General features: G+C 33.9%; 2 protein-coding genes across 2 annotated transcripts in view; one reads left to right on the top strand and one right to left on the bottom strand.

Moving 5' to 3' along the window:
* The window catches only part of LOC132558281 (TBC domain-containing protein kinase-like protein), a 34,285-nt gene extending 21,669 nt beyond the window's left edge, over positions 1 to 12,616 (bottom strand). The window contains exons 1-17 of the mRNA XM_060222825.1: positions 12,541 to 12,616; positions 11,474 to 11,688; positions 10,779 to 10,845; positions 10,411 to 10,543; positions 10,053 to 10,133; positions 9,770 to 9,850; positions 9,526 to 9,606; positions 9,221 to 9,301; positions 8,916 to 8,996; positions 8,611 to 8,691; positions 8,407 to 8,487; positions 8,211 to 8,243; positions 7,896 to 7,976; positions 7,555 to 7,635; positions 1,589 to 1,658; positions 626 to 681; positions 268 to 329 (exon numbers count right to left, since the gene is read on the bottom strand). Of these exons, the coding sequence (XP_060078808.1) occupies positions 268 to 329; positions 626 to 681; positions 1,589 to 1,658; positions 7,555 to 7,635; positions 7,896 to 7,976; positions 8,211 to 8,243; positions 8,407 to 8,487; positions 8,611 to 8,691; positions 8,916 to 8,996; positions 9,221 to 9,301; positions 9,526 to 9,606; positions 9,770 to 9,850; positions 10,053 to 10,133; positions 10,411 to 10,543; positions 10,779 to 10,845; positions 11,474 to 11,688; positions 12,541 to 12,575 (1,400 nt within the window). The 5' untranslated portion in view covers positions 12,576 to 12,616. The remainder of the gene's footprint in view (positions 1 to 267; positions 330 to 625; positions 682 to 1,588; positions 1,659 to 7,554; positions 7,636 to 7,895; positions 7,977 to 8,210; positions 8,244 to 8,406; positions 8,488 to 8,610; positions 8,692 to 8,915; positions 8,997 to 9,220; positions 9,302 to 9,525; positions 9,607 to 9,769; positions 9,851 to 10,052; positions 10,134 to 10,410; positions 10,544 to 10,778; positions 10,846 to 11,473; positions 11,689 to 12,540) is intronic.
* Positions 12,617 to 12,853: 237 nt separating this feature from the next.
* Positions 12,854 to 24,462, top strand: LOC132558270 (rab proteins geranylgeranyltransferase component A 2-like). The gene is made up of 17 exons (XM_060222812.1): positions 12,854 to 12,902; positions 13,973 to 14,039; positions 14,404 to 14,470; positions 14,751 to 14,887; positions 15,295 to 15,634; positions 15,816 to 15,932; positions 16,541 to 16,661; positions 17,217 to 17,332; positions 17,681 to 17,787; positions 18,062 to 18,133; positions 19,422 to 19,466; positions 19,677 to 19,736; positions 19,983 to 20,043; positions 20,618 to 20,714; positions 21,423 to 21,512; positions 22,226 to 22,371; positions 22,647 to 24,462. The coding sequence occupies exons 1-17, from the start codon at positions 12,854 to 12,856 to the stop codon at positions 23,034 to 23,036; spliced, it is 2,082 nt and encodes a 693-aa protein (XP_060078795.1). The 3' UTR covers positions 23,037 to 24,462.
* The last annotated feature ends 303 nt before the right edge of the window (positions 24,463 to 24,765 follow it).

Consider the following 24,765-nt stretch of genomic DNA (forward strand, 5'->3'; position numbering starts at 1 on the left):
ACCGTCACAATTATATCGAAAAGTAACAGTATTCTACGACTAAAATCCTATCATTAAGATTTTAACCATAATGGCTAATGTGTATTTCACTTTGATGTTGATATAATGGAAACAATGGTCCAGCATCAACTGAGCTTTCACAAGTAGAGTTCTATAATGCTTGTACATATGAAGTAAAACACCTTCAGGCATAACAACACAACTACCGGTATTTACTGATATGATACCTAGTATGTACATTCATAAAACCACAGTTATCTCCCTTACCTCTGGTTGACTGATACTGTCAAACATTTGGTTAAAAAGTCAACCAGATCTGGAGACAGAGTCTGAAAGAGAAGAGAAGCTTTGATCACCATTCATCATTTACGGATGTGATTAAATTTTTCTCTCAACAGAATAAAAGCAAAATGTTTTTTGTATTGCATTTGACAAAACTACATGATAAAGAAAGGATATGAAAATTTCAAAAACCAAACAAATCAAACTCAGGGATTATTCTGCTGCAGATCTGTTGCTTATCAAATTCACAACACTGAATTACTACATACATGAAAAAATAAACACCCTTGGCATTAACTGAAGATATTTGTATACCCTCAAATCTTCTACAACATCACCATACCTTGATTGTTTCTGTGAGACTGTTGTCCTTCGCTATACTGTGTAATGGAGATTGGTCTATAAAGAAACAGTGTAAAATTACTAGATGTTTTTATAACACTGTTCTAACATTCTTAACCTCTGATGTAAGTCTATATAACACTGTTATAACATTCTTAACCTCTGATGTAAGTCTATATAACACTGTTCTAACATTCTTAACCACTGATGTAAGTCTATATAACACTGTTCTAACATTCTTAACCTCTGATGTAAGTCTATATAACACTGTTCTAACATTCTTAACCTCTGATGTAAGTCTATATAACACTGTTCTAACATTCTTAACCTCTGATGTAAGTCTATATAACACTGTTCTAACATTCTTAACCTCTGATGTAAGTCTATATAACACTGTTCTAACATTCTTAACCTCTGATGTAAGTCTATATAACACTGTTCTAACATTCTTAACCTCTGATGTAAGTCTATATAACACTGTTCTAACATTCTTAACCTCTGATGTAAGTCTATATAACACTGTTCTAACATTCTTAACCTCTGATGTAAGTCTATATAACACTGTTCTAACATTCTTAACCTCTGATGTAAGTCTATATAACACTGTTCTAACATTTTTAACCTCTGATGTAAGTCTATATAACACTGTTCTAACATTTTTAACCTCTGATGTAAGTCTATATAACACTGTTCTAACATTTTTAACCTCTGATGTAAGTCTATATAACACTGTTCTAACATTCTTAACCTCTGATGTAAGTCTATATAACACTGTTCTAACATTCTTAACCTCTGATGTAAGTCTATATAACACTGTTCTAACATTCTTAACCTCTGATGTAAAGTCCAAGCATTGTGAAGAATCGAGGTTATTGTATTGCAGTTGAGGAATATCATTTTGTAAGAAGTCATCATGAACAGACTAGTAATCAATTATATGCCTGGCTTAATTTCATTGACCTACCAGACTTGAGAAATGCAAATATCTTATGGAATATCTGCGGCATTGTCAAACCAGTCCACAAGTCTTGAGTCTACAAAGATATACATAAGCACATTTTAATAGGTTTGGACACCATCTTAGTGAACATTCAAAAGTATTCAATTTTAATTTTCCATTTGTATTATCATATTTCAACAATTATCAAAAATAAATTGCACTGATAACTTTAAATATTGAATGGATTTGTTATTAATCACCTGTAACTATCAACATTAACACTAATCCAATTAATCACCTGTAACTATCAACATTAACACTAATCCAATTAATCACCTGTAACTATCAACATTAACACTAATCCAATTAATCACCTGTAACTATCAACATTAACACTAATCCAATTAATCACTGGATATACCTGTAACTATCAACATTAACATTAATCCAATTAATCACCTGTAACTATCAACATTAACACTAATCCAATTAATCACCTGTAACTATCAACATTAACACTAATCCAATTAATCACCTGTAACTATCAACATTAACACTAATCCAATTAATCACCTGTAACTATCAACATTAACACTAATCCAATTAATCACCTGTAACTATCAACATTAACACTAATCCAATTAATCACTGGATAAACCTGTAACTATCAACATTATCACTTTTCCTATTAATCACCTGTAACTATCAACATTAACACTAATCCAATTAATCACCTGTAACTATCAACATTAACACTAATCCAATTAATCACCTGTAACTATCAACATTAACACTAATCCAATTAATCACCTGTAACTATCAACATTAACACTAATCCAATTAATCACCTGTAACTATCAACATTAACACTAATCCAATTAATCACCTGTAACTATCAACATTAACACTAATCCAATTAATCACCTGTAACTATCAACATTAACACTAATCCAATTAATCACCTGTAACTATATCAACAATAACACTAATCCAATTAATCACCTGTAACTATCAACATTAACAGTAATCCAATTAATCACCTGTAACTATCAACATTAACACTAATCCAATTAATCTGTAACTATCAACATTAACACTAATCCAATTAATCACCTGTAACTATCAACATTAACACTAATCCAATTAATCACTGTAACTATCAACATTAACATTAATCCAATTAATCACCTGTAACTATCAACATTAACACTAATCAAATTAATCACCTGTACCTATCAACATTAACACTAATCCAATTAATCACCTGTAACGATCAACATTAACACTAATCCAATTAATCACCTGTAACTATCAACATTAACACTAATCCAATTAATCACCTGTAACTATCAACATTAACACTAATCCAATTAATCACCTGTAACTATCAACATTAACACTAATCCAATTAATCACCTGTAACTATCAACATTAACACTAATCCAATTAATCACCTGTAACTATCAACATTAACACTAATCCAATTAATCACTGGATATACCTGTAACTATCAACATTAACACTAATCCAATTAATCACCTGTAACTATCAACATTAACACTAATCCAATTAATCACCTGTAACTATCAACAACATTAACAATAATCCAATTAATCACCTGTAACTATCAACATTAACACTAATCCAATTAATCACCTGTAACTATTAACATTAACACTAATCCAATTAATCACTGGATATACCTGTAACTATCAACATTAACACTAATCCAATTAATCACTGGATATACCTGTAACTATCAACATTAACACTAATCCAATTAATCACCTGTAACTATCAACATTAACACTAATCCAATTAAACCTGTAACTATCAACATTAACACTAATCCAATTAATCACCTGTAACTATCAACATTAACACTAATCCAATTAATCACCTGTAACTATCAACATTAACACTAATCCAATTAATCACCTGTAACTATCAACATTAACACTAATCCAATTAATCACCTGTAACTATCAACATTAACACTAATCCAATTAATCACCTGTAACTATCAACATTAACACTAATCCAATTAATCACCTGTAACTATCAACATTAACACTAATCCAATTAATCACCTGTAACTATCAACATTAACACTAATCCAATTAATCACCTGTAACTATCAACATTAACACTAATCCAATTAATCACCTGTAACTATCAACATTAACACTAATCCAATTAATCACCTGTAACTATCAACATTAACACTAATCCAATTAATCACCTGTAACTATCAACATTAACACTAATCCAATTAATCACCACCTGTAACTATCAACATTAACACTAATCCAATTAATCACCTGTAACTATCAACATTAACACTAATCCAATTAATCACCTGTAACTATCAACATTAACACTAATCCAATTAATCACCTGTAACTATCAACATTAACACTAATCCAATTAATCACCTGTAACTATCAACATTAACACTAATCCAATTAATCACCTGTAACTATCAACATTAACACTAATCCAATTAATCACCTGTAACTATCAACATTAACACTAATCCAATTAATCACCTGTAACTATCAACATTAACACTAATCCAATTAATCACCTGTAACTATCAACATTAACATTAATCCAATTAATCACTGATCCAATTAATACCTGTAACTATCAACATTTAATCCAATTAATCACCTGTAATTACATTAACACTAATCCAATTAATCACCTGTAACTATCAACATTAACACTAATCCAATTAATCACCTGTAACTATCAACATTAACACTAATCCAATTAATCACCTGTAACTATCAACATTAACACTAATCCAATTAATCACCTGTAACTATCAACATTAACACTAATCCAATTAATCACCTGTAACTATCAACATTAACACTAATCCAATTAATCACTGGATATACCTGTAACTATCAACATTAACACTAATCCAATTAATCACCTGTAACTATCAACATTAACACTAATCCAATTAATCACCTGTAACTATCAACATTAACATTAATCCAATTAATCACCTGTAACTATCAACATTAACACTAATCCAATTAATCACCTGTAACTATTAACATTAACACTAATCCAATTAATCACCTGTAACTATCAACATTAACACTAATCCAATTAATCACCTGTAACTTCAACATTAACACTAATCCAATTAATCACCTGTAACTATCAACATTAACACTAATCCAATTAATCACCTGTAACTATCAACATTAACACTAATCCAATTAATCACCTGTAACTATCAACATTAACACTAATCCAATTAATCACCTGTAACTATCAACATTAACACTAATCCAATTAATCACCTGTAACTATCAACATTAACACTAATCCAATTAATCACCTGTAACTATCAACATTAACACTAATCCAATTAATCACCTGTAACTATCAACATTAACACTAATCCAATTAATCACCTGTAACTATCAACATTAACACTAATCCAATTAATCACCTGTAACTATCAACATTAACACTAATCCAATTAATCACCTGTAACTATCAACATTAACACTAATCCAATTAATCACCTGTAACTATCAACATTAACACTAATCAATTAATACCTGTAACTATCAACATTAACACTAATCCAATTAATCCTGTAACTTCAACATTAACACACCTGTAACTATCAACATTAACACTAATCCAATTAATCACCTGTAACTATCAACATTAACACTAATCCAATTAATCACCTGTAACTATAATTAATCATCCAATTAATCACCTGTAACTATCAACATTAACACTAATCCAATTAATCACCTGTAACTATCAACATTAACACTAATCCAATTAATCACACCTGTAACTATCAACATTAACACTAATCCAATTAATCACCTGTAACTATCAACATTAACACTAATCCAATTAATCACCTGTAACTATCAACATTAACACTAATCCAATTAATCACCTGTAACTATCAACATTAACACTAATCCAATTAATCACCTGTAACTATCAACATTAACACTAATCCAATTAATCACCTGTAACTATCAACATTAACACTAATCCAATTAATCACCTGTAACTATCAACATTAACACTAATCCAATTAATCACCTGTAACTATCAACATTAACACTAATCCAATTAATAACACACCTGTAACTATCAACATTAACACTAATCCAATTAATCACCTGTAACTATCAACATTAACACTAATCCAATTAATCACCTGTAACTATCAACATTAACATTAATCCAATTAATCACATGTAACTATCAACATTAACACTAATCCAATTAATCACCTGTAACTATCAACATTAACACTAATCCAATTCAACATTAACACTAATCCAATTAATCACCTGTAACTATCAACATTAACACTAATCCAATTAATCACCTGTAACTATCAACATTAACATTAATCCAATTAATCACCTGTAACTATCAACATTAACACTAATCCAATTAATCACCTGTAACTATCAACATTAACACTAATCCAATTAATCACCTGTAACTATCAACATTAACACTAATCCAATTAATCACCTGTAACTATCAACATTAACACTAATCCAATTAATCACCTGTAACTATCAACATTAACACTAATCCAATTAATCACCTGTAACTATCAACATTAACACTAATCCAATTAATCACCTGTAACTATCAACATTAACACTAATCCAATTAATCACCTGTAACTATCAACATTAACACTAATCCAATTAATCACCTGTAACTATCAACATTAACACTAATCCAATTAATCACCTGTAACTATCAACATTAACACTAATCCAATTAATCACCTGTAACTATCAACATTAACACTAATCCAATTAATCACTGGATATACCTGTAACTATCAACATTAACACTAATCCAATTAATCACCTGTAACTATCAACATTAACACTAATCCAATTAATCACCTGTAACTATCAACATTAACACTAATCCAATTAATCACCTGTAACTATAAACATTAACATTAATCCAATTAATCACCTGTAACTATCAACATTAACACTAATCCAATTAATCACCTGTAACTATCAACATTAACACTAATCCAATTAATCACCTGTAACTATCAACATTAACACTAATCCAATTAATCACCTGTAACTATCAACATTTAATCACCTGTAACTATCAACATTAACACTAATCCAATTAATCACCTGTAACTATCAACATTAACACTAATCCAATTAATCACCTGTAACTATCAACATTAACACTAATCCAATTAATCACCTGTAACTATCAACATTAACACTAATCCAATTAATCACCTGTAACTATCAACATTAACACTAATCCAATTAATCACCTGTAACTATCAACATTAACATTAATCCAATTAATCACCTGTAACTATCAACATTAACACTAATCCAATTAATCACCTGTAACTATCAACATTAACATTAATCCAATTAATCACTGGATATACCTGTAACTATCAACATTAATCCAATTAATCACTGGATAATCCAATTAATCACCTGTAACTATCAACATTAACACTAATCCAATTAATCACCTGTAACTATCAACATTAACACTAATCCAATTAATCACCTGTAACTATCAACATTAACACTAATCCAATTAATCACCTGTAACTATATCAACTGTAACTATCAACATTAACACTAATCCAATTAATCACCATTAACACTAATCCAATTAATCACTGGATATACCTGTAACTATCAACATTAACACTAATCCAATTAATCACTGGAGATACCTGTAACTATCAACATTAACACTAATCCAATTAATCACCTGTAACTATCAACATTAACATTAATCCAATTAATCACCTGTAACTATCAACATTAACACTAATCCAATTAAACCATACCCAGCCAACTTCACACGACCCTGTAATGATAAACCAACTGTTTATATAGTATACCCAGCCAACTTCACACGACCCTGTAATGATAAACCAACTGTTTATATAGTACAGACCATACCCAGCCAACTTCACACGACCCTGTAATGATAAACCAACTGTTTATATAGTACAGACCATACCCAGCCAACTTCACACGACCCTGTAATGATAAACCAACTGTTTATATAGTACAGACCATACCCAGCCAACTTCACACGACCCTGTAATGATAAACCAACTGTTTATATAGTACAGACCATACCCCGCCAACTTCACACGACCCTGTAATGATAAACCAACTGTTTATATAGTACAGACCATACCCAGCCAACTTCACACGACCCTGTAATGATAAACCAACTGTTTATATATACAGACCATACCCAGCCTGTTTATAAACCAACTGTTTACAGACCATACCCAGCCAACTTCACACGACCCTGTAATGATAAACCAGTTCTCTATGTAGTACAGACCATACCCAGCCAACTTCACACGACCCTGTAATGATAAACCAACTGTTTATATAGTACAGACCATACCCAGCCAACTTCACACGACCCTGTAATGATAAACCAACTGTTTATATAGTACAGACCATACCCAGCCAACTTCACACGACCCTGTAATGATAAACCAACTGTTTATATAGTACAGACCATACCCAGCCAACTTCACACGACCCTGTAATGATAAACCAACTGTTTATATATAGACCATACCCAGCCAACTTACAGATAAACCATACCCAGCCAACTTCACACGACCCTGTAATGATAAACCAACTGTTTATATAGTACAGACCATACCCAGCCAACTTCACACGACCCTGTAATGATAAACCAACTGTTTATATAGTACAGACCATACCCAGCCAACTTCACACGACCCTGTAATGATAAACCAACTGTTTATATAGTACAGACCATACCCAGCCAACTTCACACGACCCTGTAATGATAAACCAACTGTTTATATAGTACAGACCATACCCAGCCAACTTCACACGACCCTGTAATGATAAACCAACTGTTTATATAGTACAGACCATACCCAGCCAACTTCACACGACCCTGTAATGATAAACCAACTGTTTATATAGTACAGACCATACCCAGCCAACTACAGACCATACCCAGCCAACTTCACACGACCCTGTAATGATAAACCAACTGTTTATATAGTACAGACCATACCCAGCCAACTTCACACGACCCTGTAATGATAAACCAACTGTTTATATAGTACAGACCATACCCAGTCAACTTCACACGACCCTGTAATGATAAACCAACTGTTTATATAGTACAGACCATACCCAGCCAACTTCACACGACCCTGTAATGATAAACCAACTGTTTATATAGTACAGACCATACCCAGCCAACTTCACACGACCCTGTAATGATAAACCAACTGTTTATATAGTACAGACCATACCCAGCCAACTTCACACGACCCTGTAATGATAAACCAGTTCTCTATGTAGTACAGACCATACCCAGCCAACTTCACATGACCCTGTAATGATAAACCAACTGTTTATATAGTACAGACCATACCCAGTCAACTTCACACGACCCTGTAATGATAAACCAACTGTTTATATAGTACAGACCATACACAGCCAACTTCACACGACCCTGTAATGATAAACCAACTGTTTATATAGTACAGACCATACCCAGCCAACTTCACACGACCCTGTAATGATAAACCAACTGTTTATATAGTACAGACCATACCCAGCCAACTTCACACGACCCTGTAATGATAAACCAACTGTTTATATAGTACAGACCATACCCAGCCAACTTCACACGACCCTGTAATGATAAACCAACTGTTTATATAGTACAGACCATACCCAGCCAACTTCACACGACCCTGTAATGATAAACCAACTGTTTATATAGTACAGACCATACCCAGCCAACTTCACACGACCCTGTAATGATAAACCAACTGTTTATATAGTACAGACCATACCCAGCCAACTTCACACGACCCTGTAATGATAAACCAACTGTTTATATAGTACAGACCATACCCAGCCAACTTCACACGACCCTGTAATGATAAACCAACTGTTTATATAGTACAGACCATACCCAGCCAACTTCACACGACCCTGTAATGATAAACCAACTGTTTATATAGTACAGACCATACTCGGCCAACTTCACACGACCCTGTAATGATAAACCAACTGTTTATATAGTACAGACCATACCCAGCCAACTTCACACGACCCTGTAATGATAAACCAACTGTTTATATAGTACAGACCATACCCGGCCAACTTCACACGACCCTGTAATGATAAACCAACTGTTTATATAGTACAGACCATACCCAGCCAACTTCACACGACCCTGTAATGATAAACCAACTGTTTATATAGTACAGACCATACCCAGCCAACTTCACACGACCCTGTAATGATAAACCAACTACAGACCAGACCCAGCCAACTTCACACGACCCTGTAATGATATATATAGTACAGACCATACCCAGCCAACTTCACACGACCCTGTAATGATAAACCAACTGTTTATATAGTACAGACCATACCCAGCCAACTTCACACGACCCTGTAATGATAAACCAACTGTTTATATAGTACAGACCATACCCAGCCAACTTCACACGACCCTGTAATGATAAACCAACTGTTTATATAGTACAGACCATACCCAGCCAACTTCACACGACCCTGTAATGATAAACCAACTGTTTATATATAGACCATACCCAGCCAACCATACCCTGTAATGATAAACCAACTGTTTATATAGTACAGACCAACCCCAGCCAACTTCACACGACCCTGTAATGATAAACCAACTTTTTATATAGTACAGACCATACCCAGCCAACTTCACACGACCCTGTAATGATAAACCAACTGTTTATATAGTACAGACCATACATGGCCAACTATCACACGACCTCTGTAATGATAAACCAACTGTTTATATAGATTTCTGTGGGTGATACCTAGTGTGTTTAGGTAGACCAGGCCTTGCAGGACACCATATGCAACCTCTGTTAGTTTCTCTTTACTGTGAAATAAAATATACAAAGTCATACACGTGAAACAAAATTCTATTATTAAACAGTCTTCTTTAACTTGATCATTTCTTTTCATCCAACCTCATCAATAACTTAACACAGCACATACATCTCCTGATCCTGATAAACAAAATGTTTTCCATAATAATAAATAAAATATAAGAAATCACATGGTGATTCGATAAACTGACACAGATTTTAAAATCATGACAACAAAGTCTTTACCTGGTAAATGTGCCAGATTTACTGCTGAGAGAGTTTCTGTAATGCTCTGATACAATAACTATGCGCTCTGTAGAAAAATAAAATTGGATTATTCTATAATATTTGATTCCCTTATGAAAAATATTCTATAATATTAGAATAGATTCTGTAGTAATGAATATTATATGATATTAGAGAAGATTTCCTGATAATTATTCTGTAATATTAGAATAGATTCCCTGATGATCAATATTCTATAATATTAAATTCCCTGGTGATAATTATTTTGTTATATTAAATTCCCCTGTGATAAATATTCTATAGTAATAAATTCCTGAATGATAAATATTCTGTTACATTCAATTCCCTGATGATAGGGTAAAGTTTTGTAGCTGACACCATCAATGACCATTCAACAATCCATTATCAGTGTAAATATGTAACTTTACAATTTTTATTGAATACTAGTTTAATTCTAAGTCAAACAAATATGCATCAGCATTAAACTTACAGTTGTCAACATTTTGAATTACTTCACCTTCATAGATAATTGTATGTGCTAAACATCTGAAGAATCTTCAGACTATATATGTATATCTTCCCTGCAATGATTGTATTTGGAAGGCACTGATCATTGTAATTCAACATTTATATTTGGTACTTAATTTAAGGTTTTAATACTATAACTGGTTACAAGTTAACACATGTTCACATACCATGCTTGTCCTTGACAATGTCCAGATATTTACAGATCCGTGGATGATGAAGATGTTTAAGGTTCTGGAAACGTCCCAAAACTTTGACTGAATTTGGTGTGAGAGGAAGACCATTGGCTCCACATTTGTCATTGGGGTGGCTTCTAGTGAAAAATGTTGTCACTCCAAATTCTGCTTGGCCAAGCATTGACATCCTAGTATAATTTGGGTATATGCTGAAAAATAACAGCAATAATGAGAAAATTAATCAATAATAAATTGTAATTCTACTGACACACATCTGTATACTTTCGACTGTGCTCAATGCTTTACTTCAGAACACCACATTTTCTGCACAGCCACAAAAGTTAGCTGATGGGCTATGCAGCTGAAATCACCATAGTAACTGTAATAATCTGTAAAAAACCCCATCACTAATACTTATGCAACAATACATGTCCATATGCCAAGTATGGTCTATCAGCGGGACACAGTGTTTTTCATTACTCCTTTCTATTGTTGAAGTTGAAAGGTCAGGTTGCTTTACAAGCCTTGGCTAATGGGAATTTCCCTATAGTCGAGTGATAAAGTGTCTACAGGCCAAAGTGTAGCTAGCTTTAACTACGCCGGGTATGCAGGATGTTTTTCCTTACTCCTTCGTACTACACAAGGATATGGCTATAATAGACAAGTTAATAATGAAATAGATTATGGTAAGAATTTGTCACTTTACATGGCAGGCAGTGATATAATAAATGTGTGACAACTACAACAGATTTTGTTTTATCATCATATAAATGTATAGTAAGTGACAATCACTTTGCCCAACTTCGTAGCCCCTGTTAATCGGTGGTATCAAGTTCACTGTAATTATCTTGTTCGTATAAACCAAGTGTTATACTATATCAGGACTGCATATGGAAAACCAATATGTGACCACTTATAAAACAACTACATATATTGTGTGAAGTTTTTCGTGAATTGTTCCCTGAAAGTGAATGGTACAGTTTAGGTTGTTCGTGTTGAACCAATGTTAATCATTTCTAGTTAAAACAGATTGTTAGGAATATTTAAAAAAAAAAACATACATTACGGTATTACATAATGTATACTGCTGATACATTAACGTTCGATCGTTAGGTCTGTTGTAGTCTCGATCTAGTAAAAATGAAACTAGGAACCGGGGGGTGTAACCCACTGATGTCAGCTTCAGTTTCGTATAAAATTTATCAACAATATTAGCCATACTTACTATGTGTAGAACGATAGCAATATGTTTATTTCATATAAAAATTTAAATCCATTTTAACTAACTGAAAAAATTATATCAAGTCTTCTATAAAAAAGGGCATAAGAAAATAATATACCAAAGTTTGGCTTTCTTTAGATAAACAAACCAACATGGCAGACGATCTACCAGGCGACTTTGACGTGATCGTATTGGGCACAGGTAACCCACTAATCAATACATTGTGTCATATTCGAAAAAATACATTGTTTAGGTAGACTGAAAATGTTCTGCTGGTGAAAGTTTAATCCCAATTTGTCATTCTATGAAGAGTGTATTTCACAAACTGTACTGACATGTTCACAATGTTGTATAATCTGACAATATGGTCTATTTTTTGCACATGTTTATATTAAACAGCATGATAATTTGGTAGTTGTCATGTTATTACAAATCATTTGATTTTTTGTTGAAATTGGCTTCCACATAATGTTTAGAAATCATGTTTATAACCCTAGTCCCTAGCCATGTTAGTCTTACAGAAAGTTAAGTAATATACAGTACATGCATGTACACTGCTTCCTCCATCATAGAGTCTTCATCCCCAAAGATCACAACGTTTCCAAAGAAGCATCTCAATATCCTGTAGCTTCTGCCCTTCAAGTGGTCAATGGCATCAATTTATGATAGGAAGAAGTGAAGGAAAACTCCAATAGTGGTTTGAATTGACCCTTTCCTCTCTAGATGAATACCCTGCCACTCGACTAAAGGAAAATACCTACTAGCAGAGGCTAGTAAAGCGACCAGTACTCTCAACTTTCACATATATACCTATATAATATAACAAGCAAGTTCTGGTCACAGCAGATATACAACTCCAGTCATGACAAATGGATATTTGGAATACTCAGATACAGTACATATTTATATTTTTTGGTATTTTGTATATTTTATTTTGGGGGCAAACTTGAAATTTTACAGAATTTGGATAATTGATTGCTAACAATTTCAATATTTTTCAGATATATGTAAGTTGTAATGTTGTACACAACTTTGAATTATTGAATATGTAATATTAGATAGATCAAGTTAATTTTCAGCTAATTATATAAGAATTTTTTGTAATATGTACTAATGGACCAAATCATTTCAATGAGTCAAAGCAGGGACACTGAGGCATGTGAGACATGTAATTTGCTATTTTGGATGATAGAGTCAAGAAGTAATTACTTTGTTGGTTTGAAAGATTCAATATTACATTAAACTGCTTGTTGCATTATTTTATCCTGTAGGGATGCCTGAGAGTATTCTGGCTGCAGCTTTGTCCAGAGTCGGCCAGAAAGTGTTACACATCGACAGGTAGGTCATTAGTTCATGTATATTGCTGTCTTCCTTTGTCATGTGATGAGTATACATATTCTAGTAAGTAAACTGTCACAGTTCCATGTAGAGGCACCGATTTTGCAGTCTCAATGATAAAATAAATAAAATATATTGGTGAGTAGCATAATTTTACCAAAATTATTTGATATTAAATGTTCAGTTTTGCAAGGATGGACACAAAAGCAACCTCAGGCTTTTGATGATATAATAACCCAAATGTGTTTTATGTGTTGGAAATTTATAAGAAAACAAAATGTCTGAAGTATTATAAGGATAAAACTGTATGGATAATGTGATTACCACAGTATGTTAAACTATACTTGTTTTATCATGTCAACAGGAATGAATACTACAGTGGACAATGGGCTTCTTTTAATCTAGAAAATATTAACAAATGGATGAAAGAGGTAATTAGTTGGTTATATAATTAGTTTATCATAATTTGTTAAAGAAAACAATTACAGATATGTACTTTCAATAAGAAATTGGTACTTGATTTTGACTTAAGACTGAAAGGAAGCTTGCTTTGTTTATTAACCCCTCTAGACTTGAAGTTAACTTCAGTTGGGAAGTGATTGATACTTTTGAAGATGTTTGAATCATCATAATATCAAATGAGTGGTTACATTATTGAGGTTAAAAAGAACTTTTATTTTTCTGATGAAAACCATGAATTACTTGTAACAGGTGACAGGTGAATGTGACCTAGAACACCCCACCATACAGGAGGATACACTTTTACAGCCTGGGGAGACCCTGTCAAGATTAGACTTGTCAGTAAATGACAAAACCTACTTCAATATAACCTCAGAATACCATGTCAGGTAAGAGCACACTGTGGTTTATAGATGTATATAGTTATTCCAATTTTACAACAAATTGCAGAAATTTTCCAGAAATGTATGGGTTTTGTATTATGATTTTATGACATTTAAAATCCTACAGGAGTTTCATGGCTCCATGAATTAGATGTAACTTTTTAACTTCCTTTACAGTTTGATACAAGTAGGACCAGTCTTGATAGGCGTATTCTATGTTATGTCCTGATTTTGTTGTGGTAAAGATGCTTGGATTGTCTACTGAGAAATGATATATATACCTGCTGTGTTACCTATTTTTTCACAACAATTTCCTATCTGGGTTTTTTTTATTTCACCAGGCATAAACTATTCTCACAGATATTTTCATTTATTTCCACTTACATTTTTATTTTACACTTTAATTATTTTAGTGACGAAGAAAAGGTTTTGGATAAAGCTGATCCAGCAAAGGAAAGTGACAAGGAAAAAACAGATGAATCTAGTCAAGATGAGGCAAAAGGAAGCAAAGAAAATGATCACTCTAACAAAGATTTGTCATCTCCACCAGGAGAGGAAAATGAAGAATCTGAATCTAACAAAGAACCAGCGACAATAACTGAACAAAAAGCTGATGGTACCAGTGATAAATCTCCTAGTAAGGAAAATACTACAGAGAAAGCTGAGGGAAGGGAAAGTAAGAAACCACAGCCATGGACAGCTTCTAAACTAAAGATGGAGTGGCGTAAATTTAACCTCGACTTAGCACCCAGGGTTAGTATTAAACAGTCTATTGCTTTAATGCCTTCTTTCTAATGTATTTAGTAGTCTTTGTCTTACCAGCCTTTAAGTCAGGATGATGTGTGTGTGTCAGTGTATGATTTCCTATGAAAATTGTGCATTGATAATGTCACAGACTTTTATTTGCTTAACATTTTTTAATGATTTGTTCCAGTTGCTGTATTGTGCAGGAAACATGGTGGAATTACTGATATCCTCTGATATAGCTAAGTACTGTGAGTTTAGGACTGTGACAAGGGTCCTGACCTTCATCAAGGACAAACTAGAGAAGGTAAGATATCCTCTGATACAGCTAAGTACTGTGAGTTTAGGACTGTGACAAGGGTTCTGACCTTCATCAAGGACAAACTAGACAAGGTAAGATATCCTCTGATATAGCTAAGTACTGTGAGTTTAGGACTGTGACAAGGGTTCTGACCTTCATCAAGGACAAACTAGACAAGGTAAGATATCCTCTGATACAGCTAAGTACTGTGAGTTTAGTATTGTGACAAGGGTTCTGACCTTCATCAAGGACAAACTAGACAAGGTAAGATATCCTCTGATACAGCTAAGTACTGTGAGTTTAGGACTGTGACAAGGGTTCTGACCTTCATCAAGGACAAACTAGAGAAGGTAAGATAGCCTCTGATACAGCTAAGTACTGTGAGTTTAGGACTGTGACAAGGGTTCTGACCTTCATCAAGGACAAACTAGAGAAGGTAAGATATCCTCTGATACAGCTAAGTACTGTGAGTTTAGAACAACATAGAAAATAAACACATGTAGAGAGGTTCTATAGAGACTGAGTTTAGTCATCTTAGTGATAATAGTTTAAATCCTGAAAATTTTGGTTTTAGTAGAATGATATGATTGAACACTGCTACTGTTGTTGTGTAGGTTCCATGTTCTCGGGCTGATGTGTTCAGTAGTAAAGAGGTATCCATGCTGGAGAAACGAATGCTGATGAAACTACTCACCTTCTGTGCTGATTATACTAACCATGAACACCAGTACAGAGGTCTGTGGAATTCATTGGTTTATTTATACATCAGTCATAGATGAAGAACTACATTCAGAGATCTATTTCTGTTAATCACTTTAGTTAACCAAGTAAAGATGAATTCTGATTATAGTTTCAAGTTGGATGAAGGAACATGTTTTCACAATTAAGCAGTTACTATCTCTTCTCATAGGCTGTTTTCCAGGTTTTGGATCTTGAGAAATGGCAGGACATACATCATATAATAGTTGTGTATTCATGAGATTGTGTAGTACTAGATACCAAGTCTCAACAGGTCATAATAAAATTTACTCTAGATTTTCCACAATACATATCGATTCATCATTTTACAATTGAAGTAATAAAGATAAAGTATATTACCTTGGGTTTAAGATTGGTAGTTTGATATTGTTTTGCTACACTTGTGTGTGTGAAGATCTATTTTGATGATATTTTTTATGTATTTATTAAGATGATGCACGTTGTTCCTGATAAGATATGAAAATATGTGATATGAACTTGCAAATGTTCATCTGCATGCGAGATCAAATTTTTGTTTGCTTGATATTTCAGATTTTGCAGATAAACCTTTTAAGGACTTCTTGAAATCACAAAAGTTGACTGAAAATATATGCCATTTTGTACAACATTCCATTGCCATGGTAACAGACACCATGACAACAACAGAGGTAAGATATTGGGACCTGTCCTGGGTGATATTAACCAGCTGTAATTGAAGTTTTATTTTAAAGCTTAAATGAGTGGAAACAAAATGATGACAGAATGACAGCCAAAGGTAACACTTCATTTCCCTGATCATTTTAATAAATGTTTTGTTTCCTATGTCATTAAAGTTGCTGTACTTTGAATGTTGTCATTAAATTTTAACTTCATCCTTCATTATAATAGATGATACACACCAAACCTTATCACATCTGATTAGGGCGTGGGAGCTCATTCAGGTGACCATACTCACAAACCACATGTTGTGGTACATGCAACCTGTTAAAAGCATTTACTATTTTGTTATTATATAGGGGTTAGCAAGAACAAAAAAATTCCTACACTCACTCGGTCGCTATGGAAACACAGCTTTCCTATGGCCCCTTTATGGCAGTGGAGAGCTCCCACAGAGCTTTTGTCGGTAAGCTGATGGAGAGTTTTAGAGCTCAGTTAAAATTTTTCTGGATACTCTATACTTTTATGTAGTCAGGGACCTCTGAATATTTTCATCAATGAAGTGTTACAAGTTTTATTGGCAAAGTTATTTTAGAATAATCCTAATTTATCATTATATTCTTTATATCTGAGTTGTTTATCAAACATTGAGCACACTGCTGTATAGAAGTAATGTCATAACACTGTGTGTGATTTGGTGTATATGTATACATGATAAGGTTGTGTGTTTTAATCTTCAGGATGTGTGCAGTGTTTGGTGGAGTTTACTGCTTACGTACTGCTATTAGTGCTGTCATATATGGTGAGAACAAGTAAGTATAGGGACCAACAGAGTGATGCAGTAGGGAATTCTGTTGTTGCTCTTTGATAGGGAGCTCATTTGTTACTTTATGGAAGGGAGCGCTTTTGTCTATCTAAGGTAGGGATCTCTTTTGTCACTCTAAGGTAGGGAGTGCTTTTGTCACTCTAAGGTAGGGAGTGCTTTTGTCACTCTAAGGTAGGGAGCTCTTTTGTCACTCTTTATATAAGGTAGGAAGCTCTTTTGTTATTTTATGGAATGGAGCTACTTTGTCATGCTGTGAGGGAGAACCTTTTGTTATTTTATGGGAGGGAGGTATTTTGTCTCATTGGTAGGGAGCTCTTTTGTCACTTTACGGAAGGGTGCTCTTTTTACAAATTGGTAGGGAGCTATTTGTTACTTTATGGAAGGGATCTCTTTCGTTGCTCTAAAGTAGGAAGCTCTTTAGTTACTTGATTGGATGGTGCTCTTTTGTTATGCTATTGGTGGGAGGTGCTTTTCTTGCTTTATGGTAGGGAACTCTTGCCACTTTATGATAGGGAGCTCTTTTTATATGCGTATATTGGCGTCATCTTCTCCGTCTGTGCGACGGTACATCCATCACACTGTACGTCCGTCAATTCATACGTCCATTTCTTGTGAACGCAACTCCTCCTAAAAGAATCATCAGATTTTCATGAAACTTGCTCAATGTCACTACTACAATGGGTAGATGTGCATGAAGGGACGATTTTTTGGTTCATTGATTTTTGTAAGATTTATGCCATTTTCAACTTTGTATCTGTAGCTTGCTCTTAGTGGAGCTTTGTGAATGTAACTCCTCCTAAACTAATGGTCAGATTTACACAAAACTTGCTCTATGTCACTACTACAATGGGTGGATGTGCTGGAAGTGGCGATTTTACAGTTCATTGATTTCTGTAAGATTTATGACATTTTCAACTTTTTCTCTGTTGCCGATTTTGTGGCAGCCATTGCCATTTTTCAGTTCGGCCATTTTGATAGAGATTCGAACAATCTGCCAACATCTCATATGCACTGGAAGTTTGGGGATAAAGAAATCTGCATCTTGGATGACTGCTGGTCCTTGTCTCTTCCAGCTAAGTGAACTGGTCTTACAGACTTCGTTTTGAGCTTATGTATACAGACATGTTAAAAGCAATAATTAAAAGGACCAATCTTGATCTTTATATTTGGTGGCATATATTGTGTCCACGGCACTCTTGTTTCATTCTATGACAGAGAACTCTGTTGTCATCCCATGTATTAGTGTATAACTTGTATTGTATATTCTATTGCAGATGTAAAGGAGTTGTTCTGACGAATGGACAACGAATTAACTGCAGGTATGTAACTTAGCTATGTTACAAACTGATATTTCTAATTATCAGACAATCATTATCGCCTTCCTTTTGAGAAAACATGAAAAACCTCTCAAAATCTAATTTTGAAGTGTATAAAACCCTGATTTTAAATACTGTCAGAAACAGATCATATAATATCAGAGAAAGTTATTTTCATTAAAAAGGTTACCAAGAACTTTGTCTTCATTACAGGTATTTAATCATGGAATCATCATATGCCAACAAAGAAGACATGAAATATCAGGCAAAACGGTAAGTGTTAGTCTGAAAATCATTAACTATTTAAAGATTCTAAAGGTAAATATCTGGAATACATCCTATCTGACTTTTAGGGAACTTCTTAAACAGCAGTACAATATTATTTCTCTTAAGCATGGAGAACTACAAGATGAGAAACTAACATAACTTATTTCTAAAACAGAGGTGTATGAAGTACATATGTTTACCGTTTGTTCTGTATAGACTTTAGTAGGAAACAGTTTCCTATTTATATTTCAGACATGTGAATCGAGGCATTTTTATCACAGATAGGTCAGTTTTACCTACCAAAGATCAACAGGTAAATATTTCTGAGACTCGTATACAATCTGTAAAACCTGAGAAATAGCAGTATTGTAATGATGACATATATTTCTATTCTTCCTGACAAATCTGTTTACTTTATATTATCTATATTATCTGATCTCCAAGCATTACATAATAAATAATTAACCACTAAGCTTACTCATGCCAGGTTTTTTTGTTTTTTGAAAAACCTACAGTTTAGGTTTAAAAAGCTATCCAGACGAAGTTTTGTGGCATTTTATGATATTTTTTCTGAAAATTCTGTAAATTTCAAAATAACGGTAGTGTAAACTAAAAAGAATTTCCCCAATGAGAAAGCTTGAAACAATCTTTGTGACAAACTAAATGAAGTCTGCTTAAAGTAACTTGAAATAAGTTCACAAAATATAGTAAAGGACCTTATGTCACAATAATGACCAATACCAATATACCAAAGTTGAACAATTTCTTAATAAACCCATTTTATTGCCTTTGAGAGTTTCATTTTTCTCCTTAAAATGTGAGGTTAAGATACCAACAGATCTTATATTCTCCTTGATAACAAACTGCAACTGCACTTATTATTGTAGCTGTCATTGATGCACTTACAAAATTCTGATGATGGAAATCGACCCACAGCAGTACTAGAACTGCCCTCATCATCCATGACTTGTCCACAAGGCCTATGTAAGTCCTTTACTCTGATAGTACTAGAACTGTTCCCATCGTCCATGATTTGTCCACAAGGCCTCTGTAAGTCCTTTACTCTGATAGTACTAGAACTGTTCCCATCGTCCATGATTTGTCCACAAGGCCTCTGTAAGTCCTTTACTCTGATAGTACTAGAACTGTTTCCATTGTCCATGATTTGTCCACAAGGCCTCTGTAAATCCTTTATACTGATAGTACTAGAACTGTTCCCATTGTCCATGATTTGTCCACAAGGCCTCTGTAAATCCTTTATACTGATAGTACTAGAACTGTTCCCATTGTCCATGATTTGTCTAACAGGTCACACCTTTGTACAAGTGAATTAGCCATCATCACATATTACCAAAACTTGTTTTGCTATAAACTCCCCATGCATTATCTAATTCCTCTCTGCCAAGGTGGTGTATGTTCTGCAAACAAACAAGGGTTTCTCTTCATGCATTTTACACATTTTTTGTGTTAATATAAATGTTGATCACATTCTTGCATGAAATTTCATGGAGAATTCATGGTTGCTTAGCAACATGACAGTGTTGTTATAGCTCACTAAAGTTCAGATTGTCTTTGTCAAATCAGGAAACTGATTTCTCTTTCAAAATTTGCTAGATTTTCCAGTGTTTTATCAATGCCAATCATATAGTAATGCTGTAAAGTTCTTGTGAAATTGACATTATTTTTTACCAGATGCTGTACACATGACGAGGCCAGGATCAGGAGATTTCCATCCCCGAGAGGATCTGAGGACTGTCACAAACTTGTTATTTGATCCATCAGGTAGGAAACATTATCATCAAATTTTAAGGACTACCACAGCCTTTTACTGTCAGTTTTGTGATCTCCTTCTTTTTAAGTACACCATCATTAGATGGTGGGCTGTGCTAATTGCCGTTTGTCTGGTCCATCATCCGTTCGTTGACAGTACTTAAGCAGTTCTGGTTATGCGTACTTTTTAAGAAATACTCTATAAATCTTATTCAGCTATCATACAAGGGTTCCTTTTGGTCCCCAGCTGTATCCATATGATTTTGGGATCAATCAGGATACAAAATGGCTGACAGCAACCATTTTAGATTTTGACAAGGAAAGTTTTTTTTATTGCTATTTCTTGAGAGTACGGGACGGATCTTTCTTAAATTTCATATGATATAGGCTCCTCCTTGTCCTTTGTTGTGTATCCTTTTATTTTGGAACTAATCTTGAAAAAATGGCTGACAGAGGTCATCATCAATTTTGAGATTGTTATGTCTGTTGCTTTTAGAGCATTTAGAAGCATTTTCAATTTTCACGAAATTAAGAGCAGCAACAGAGAAAAGAAAGGAAAAGACCTAACTTTAAATGAACAAATAAAGATCTAACAAAGGTGATTGGCACCAAGATCCCCCTTGAATCCCTTGTTGTAGCACTGTCTATAATACAATGCCTACTGTGTGATATTCGTACTTCATTGTCATTGCACAATGATCAAGCTAATTACATTCCTATTCCAGATGATGATAAGCCTAATGTTCTGTGGTCCTTGTACTTCAGTCACACTTATTATGAAGATTTAGAAAGAGGGGAGGCCACTCCTGATAACATTATATTGTTGCCGGGACCTGGGCCAGAAATAGACCTTAATGATGTTGTGACTCAGGTATGGTCCACTTGTCATCATAAATATGTTCTACATGATAAGATTTATGTAATGATATTCAATACATTGCTTCTCAGGTGTCTAGTGATCAAAATACAGTTCTTCATTAACGAGCATTTCTTACTGATGTCATGTTGTGATTGGCTAAGACCAAGAGTACCAACTATAGAAATTTTCTGTATTTATAGTATGATGTTATAATATCTTGTGTAACATTTAAATATGTAGTTTACCCATCAGTATTTGGTGACTTCCGAAGTGTTTACTTTTAACAGACCCGTCAGATCTTTGCTGACATAATGCCAGATGAGGAATTCCTGCCACGACCTCCAGCCCCAGAGGACATTATCTATGTGGACGAGAATGAGGCTACAGTTGGGGAAAATAAACAGCAATCAGATTTCACGGACAGCAGTGATACAAAAGACAATGGTACTGAGGGTAACAAAGATACAGAGGAGCTTAAAACCATTCAATCAGACAAGTCAGCATCGAGTGAAGACAGTGATATCAAGGACGCTGTTACCAATGGTAACAAAAATACAGAAGAGGTTACAGCCATCCAATTAGACACAGCAATACCAGAAGATTCCAAAGTTATCCAATCAGACAGTAACATTCCAGATAAATCAGAAGATGTAAGTGAACTAAAAGATTCCAATTGAAGGGACCAGATGATGGTGTACAAGGAGCAGCAGTGTTTAATGACTGAGTACAGTCCAGGTTCTTGCAGTACAACTTGTACTTGGACTCAAATTCATATGTACGGTGGTAAATGAGCTTCATTATTATGTTCATCCCCTCTGTTCCTTAATATGCAAGGCTGTTTAAATTTGCTTCACCTAACCCCACGTTTGTGGTCTCATGCTTTTCTTTAAGTCCCATAATGTGTTCTAATTGAGGTAAAACCCTTGGTTACTATCCACTATTCCAGGCTGGGTCAGGATAGTCAATCCTCCTGTGGTAATCTGTAGGAGATTATTATTGGGAGGCATTTCTGGTCTGGTTCATCATGATAGATGCTTTCAGAAAATTGTATTTGTATTTATGTGATAAGACTGTGCTTAAGATAAATAAGAAAATGAAATTATGTTCAAATTAAGCAGAATTATTGACAGGGGAGACAACTGGTTTTGTCAGGTTCTTGCAATAAGTGGTGTGTCTGTATATTGTTGTGTCAGGTAATATATAAAAATGATGTTGTGTATATTATGATGTTATTGATAATCTTTCATATTTTGTTTCAGCAAGAAAATACAGTTATTTTGTATACCTGATACTGACAATTTTGGCATTATCATGCTAGTTGGTATGTGAATGCTTTGAATATATACAGGCACTGAACTGGGTAAGGGTCTGAATGCTTCAAAATCTGCTGTTTGAGGCAGTCGCTCTTCATTACATGATAAATCTTATAAACATTATATTTATTATATGTTAACTAATTAACCATATGAAGAACATTTAACTCATTAAAATATTGTAAAATTTTAACACAATACCATCCTCCTATACGTGTGTAGAAGAGAAGAATTATTCACTTGTTGTCAATGACTTTGAGTGACATTGTAGAGGCTAAATGATTACTGACTTTAGTGACTAAAGTATTTTATGGTGTTACGCTGCATAGATCAACTACAAAAAGTAGATGTGAATATCAGGTTACATATAAGAGAAAGACTCCAAATATTAGCATGTCAATGCTTAACTGCACATGATTTTGTGAGTTGGTTGACAAGGTTTTATGTCCTTTACATTAGTTCATTGGAGTTCAATGTGTGTGAGGGAGTAAGGGGACTTTATCCTTGCCTCATTGTCATAGTCCTGTCTATTTGGCATGTTGTGAGAGTCAAATGGATCTTTTGAATGGCCTGGCACACAGCATAATGCAATGAACCCCACAGGTTTGTCAAGGAAACCGTCTTCTGTCTGATGCTATTGCTCCAGTGATGCACAGGATTTTATTACTGTATTCCTTTACTGAGTCAGGTAATATTGGTAACCATGCAGCCTCTCTGTTCCATACCAGTAGTGTTACCAATTTCCCCATTGTAAGGCTTTTTAAATCATGTTAATAAATATGAACTAAAATGTAAACTCTCCTTGTTTTCATTCCTTAAAACAAAACAATTACCCTTTGTGAAAACTGAGTCAGATGTATAATTCAAAATAGGAAATGAACATTTTTAAATATTCTGATTTTGATCATTAAGGAACTAGGTCCTGAATTGTCTGTTGCCTTTGTTTTTATGATGATTGCCTTAGTTTTGATGTTGTACACTGTCAGGTAATGATCCAGAACGTGTTTGATCTTACAGAGAAAAAGTGAACTTTATACAGGTAGTTATAACATGATTGTGAGTTGATGGAGTATGGTGACTACCCTACAAAACA

The sequence above is a fragment of the Ylistrum balloti genome, unplaced genomic scaffold (assembly GCF_031769215.1).
Source record: "Ylistrum balloti isolate Yb309-2 unplaced genomic scaffold, AGI_CSIRO_Ybal_v1 Utg370778, whole genome shotgun sequence".
In the NCBI taxonomy this organism is placed as follows: domain Eukaryota; kingdom Metazoa; phylum Mollusca; class Bivalvia; order Pectinida; family Pectinidae; genus Ylistrum; species Ylistrum balloti.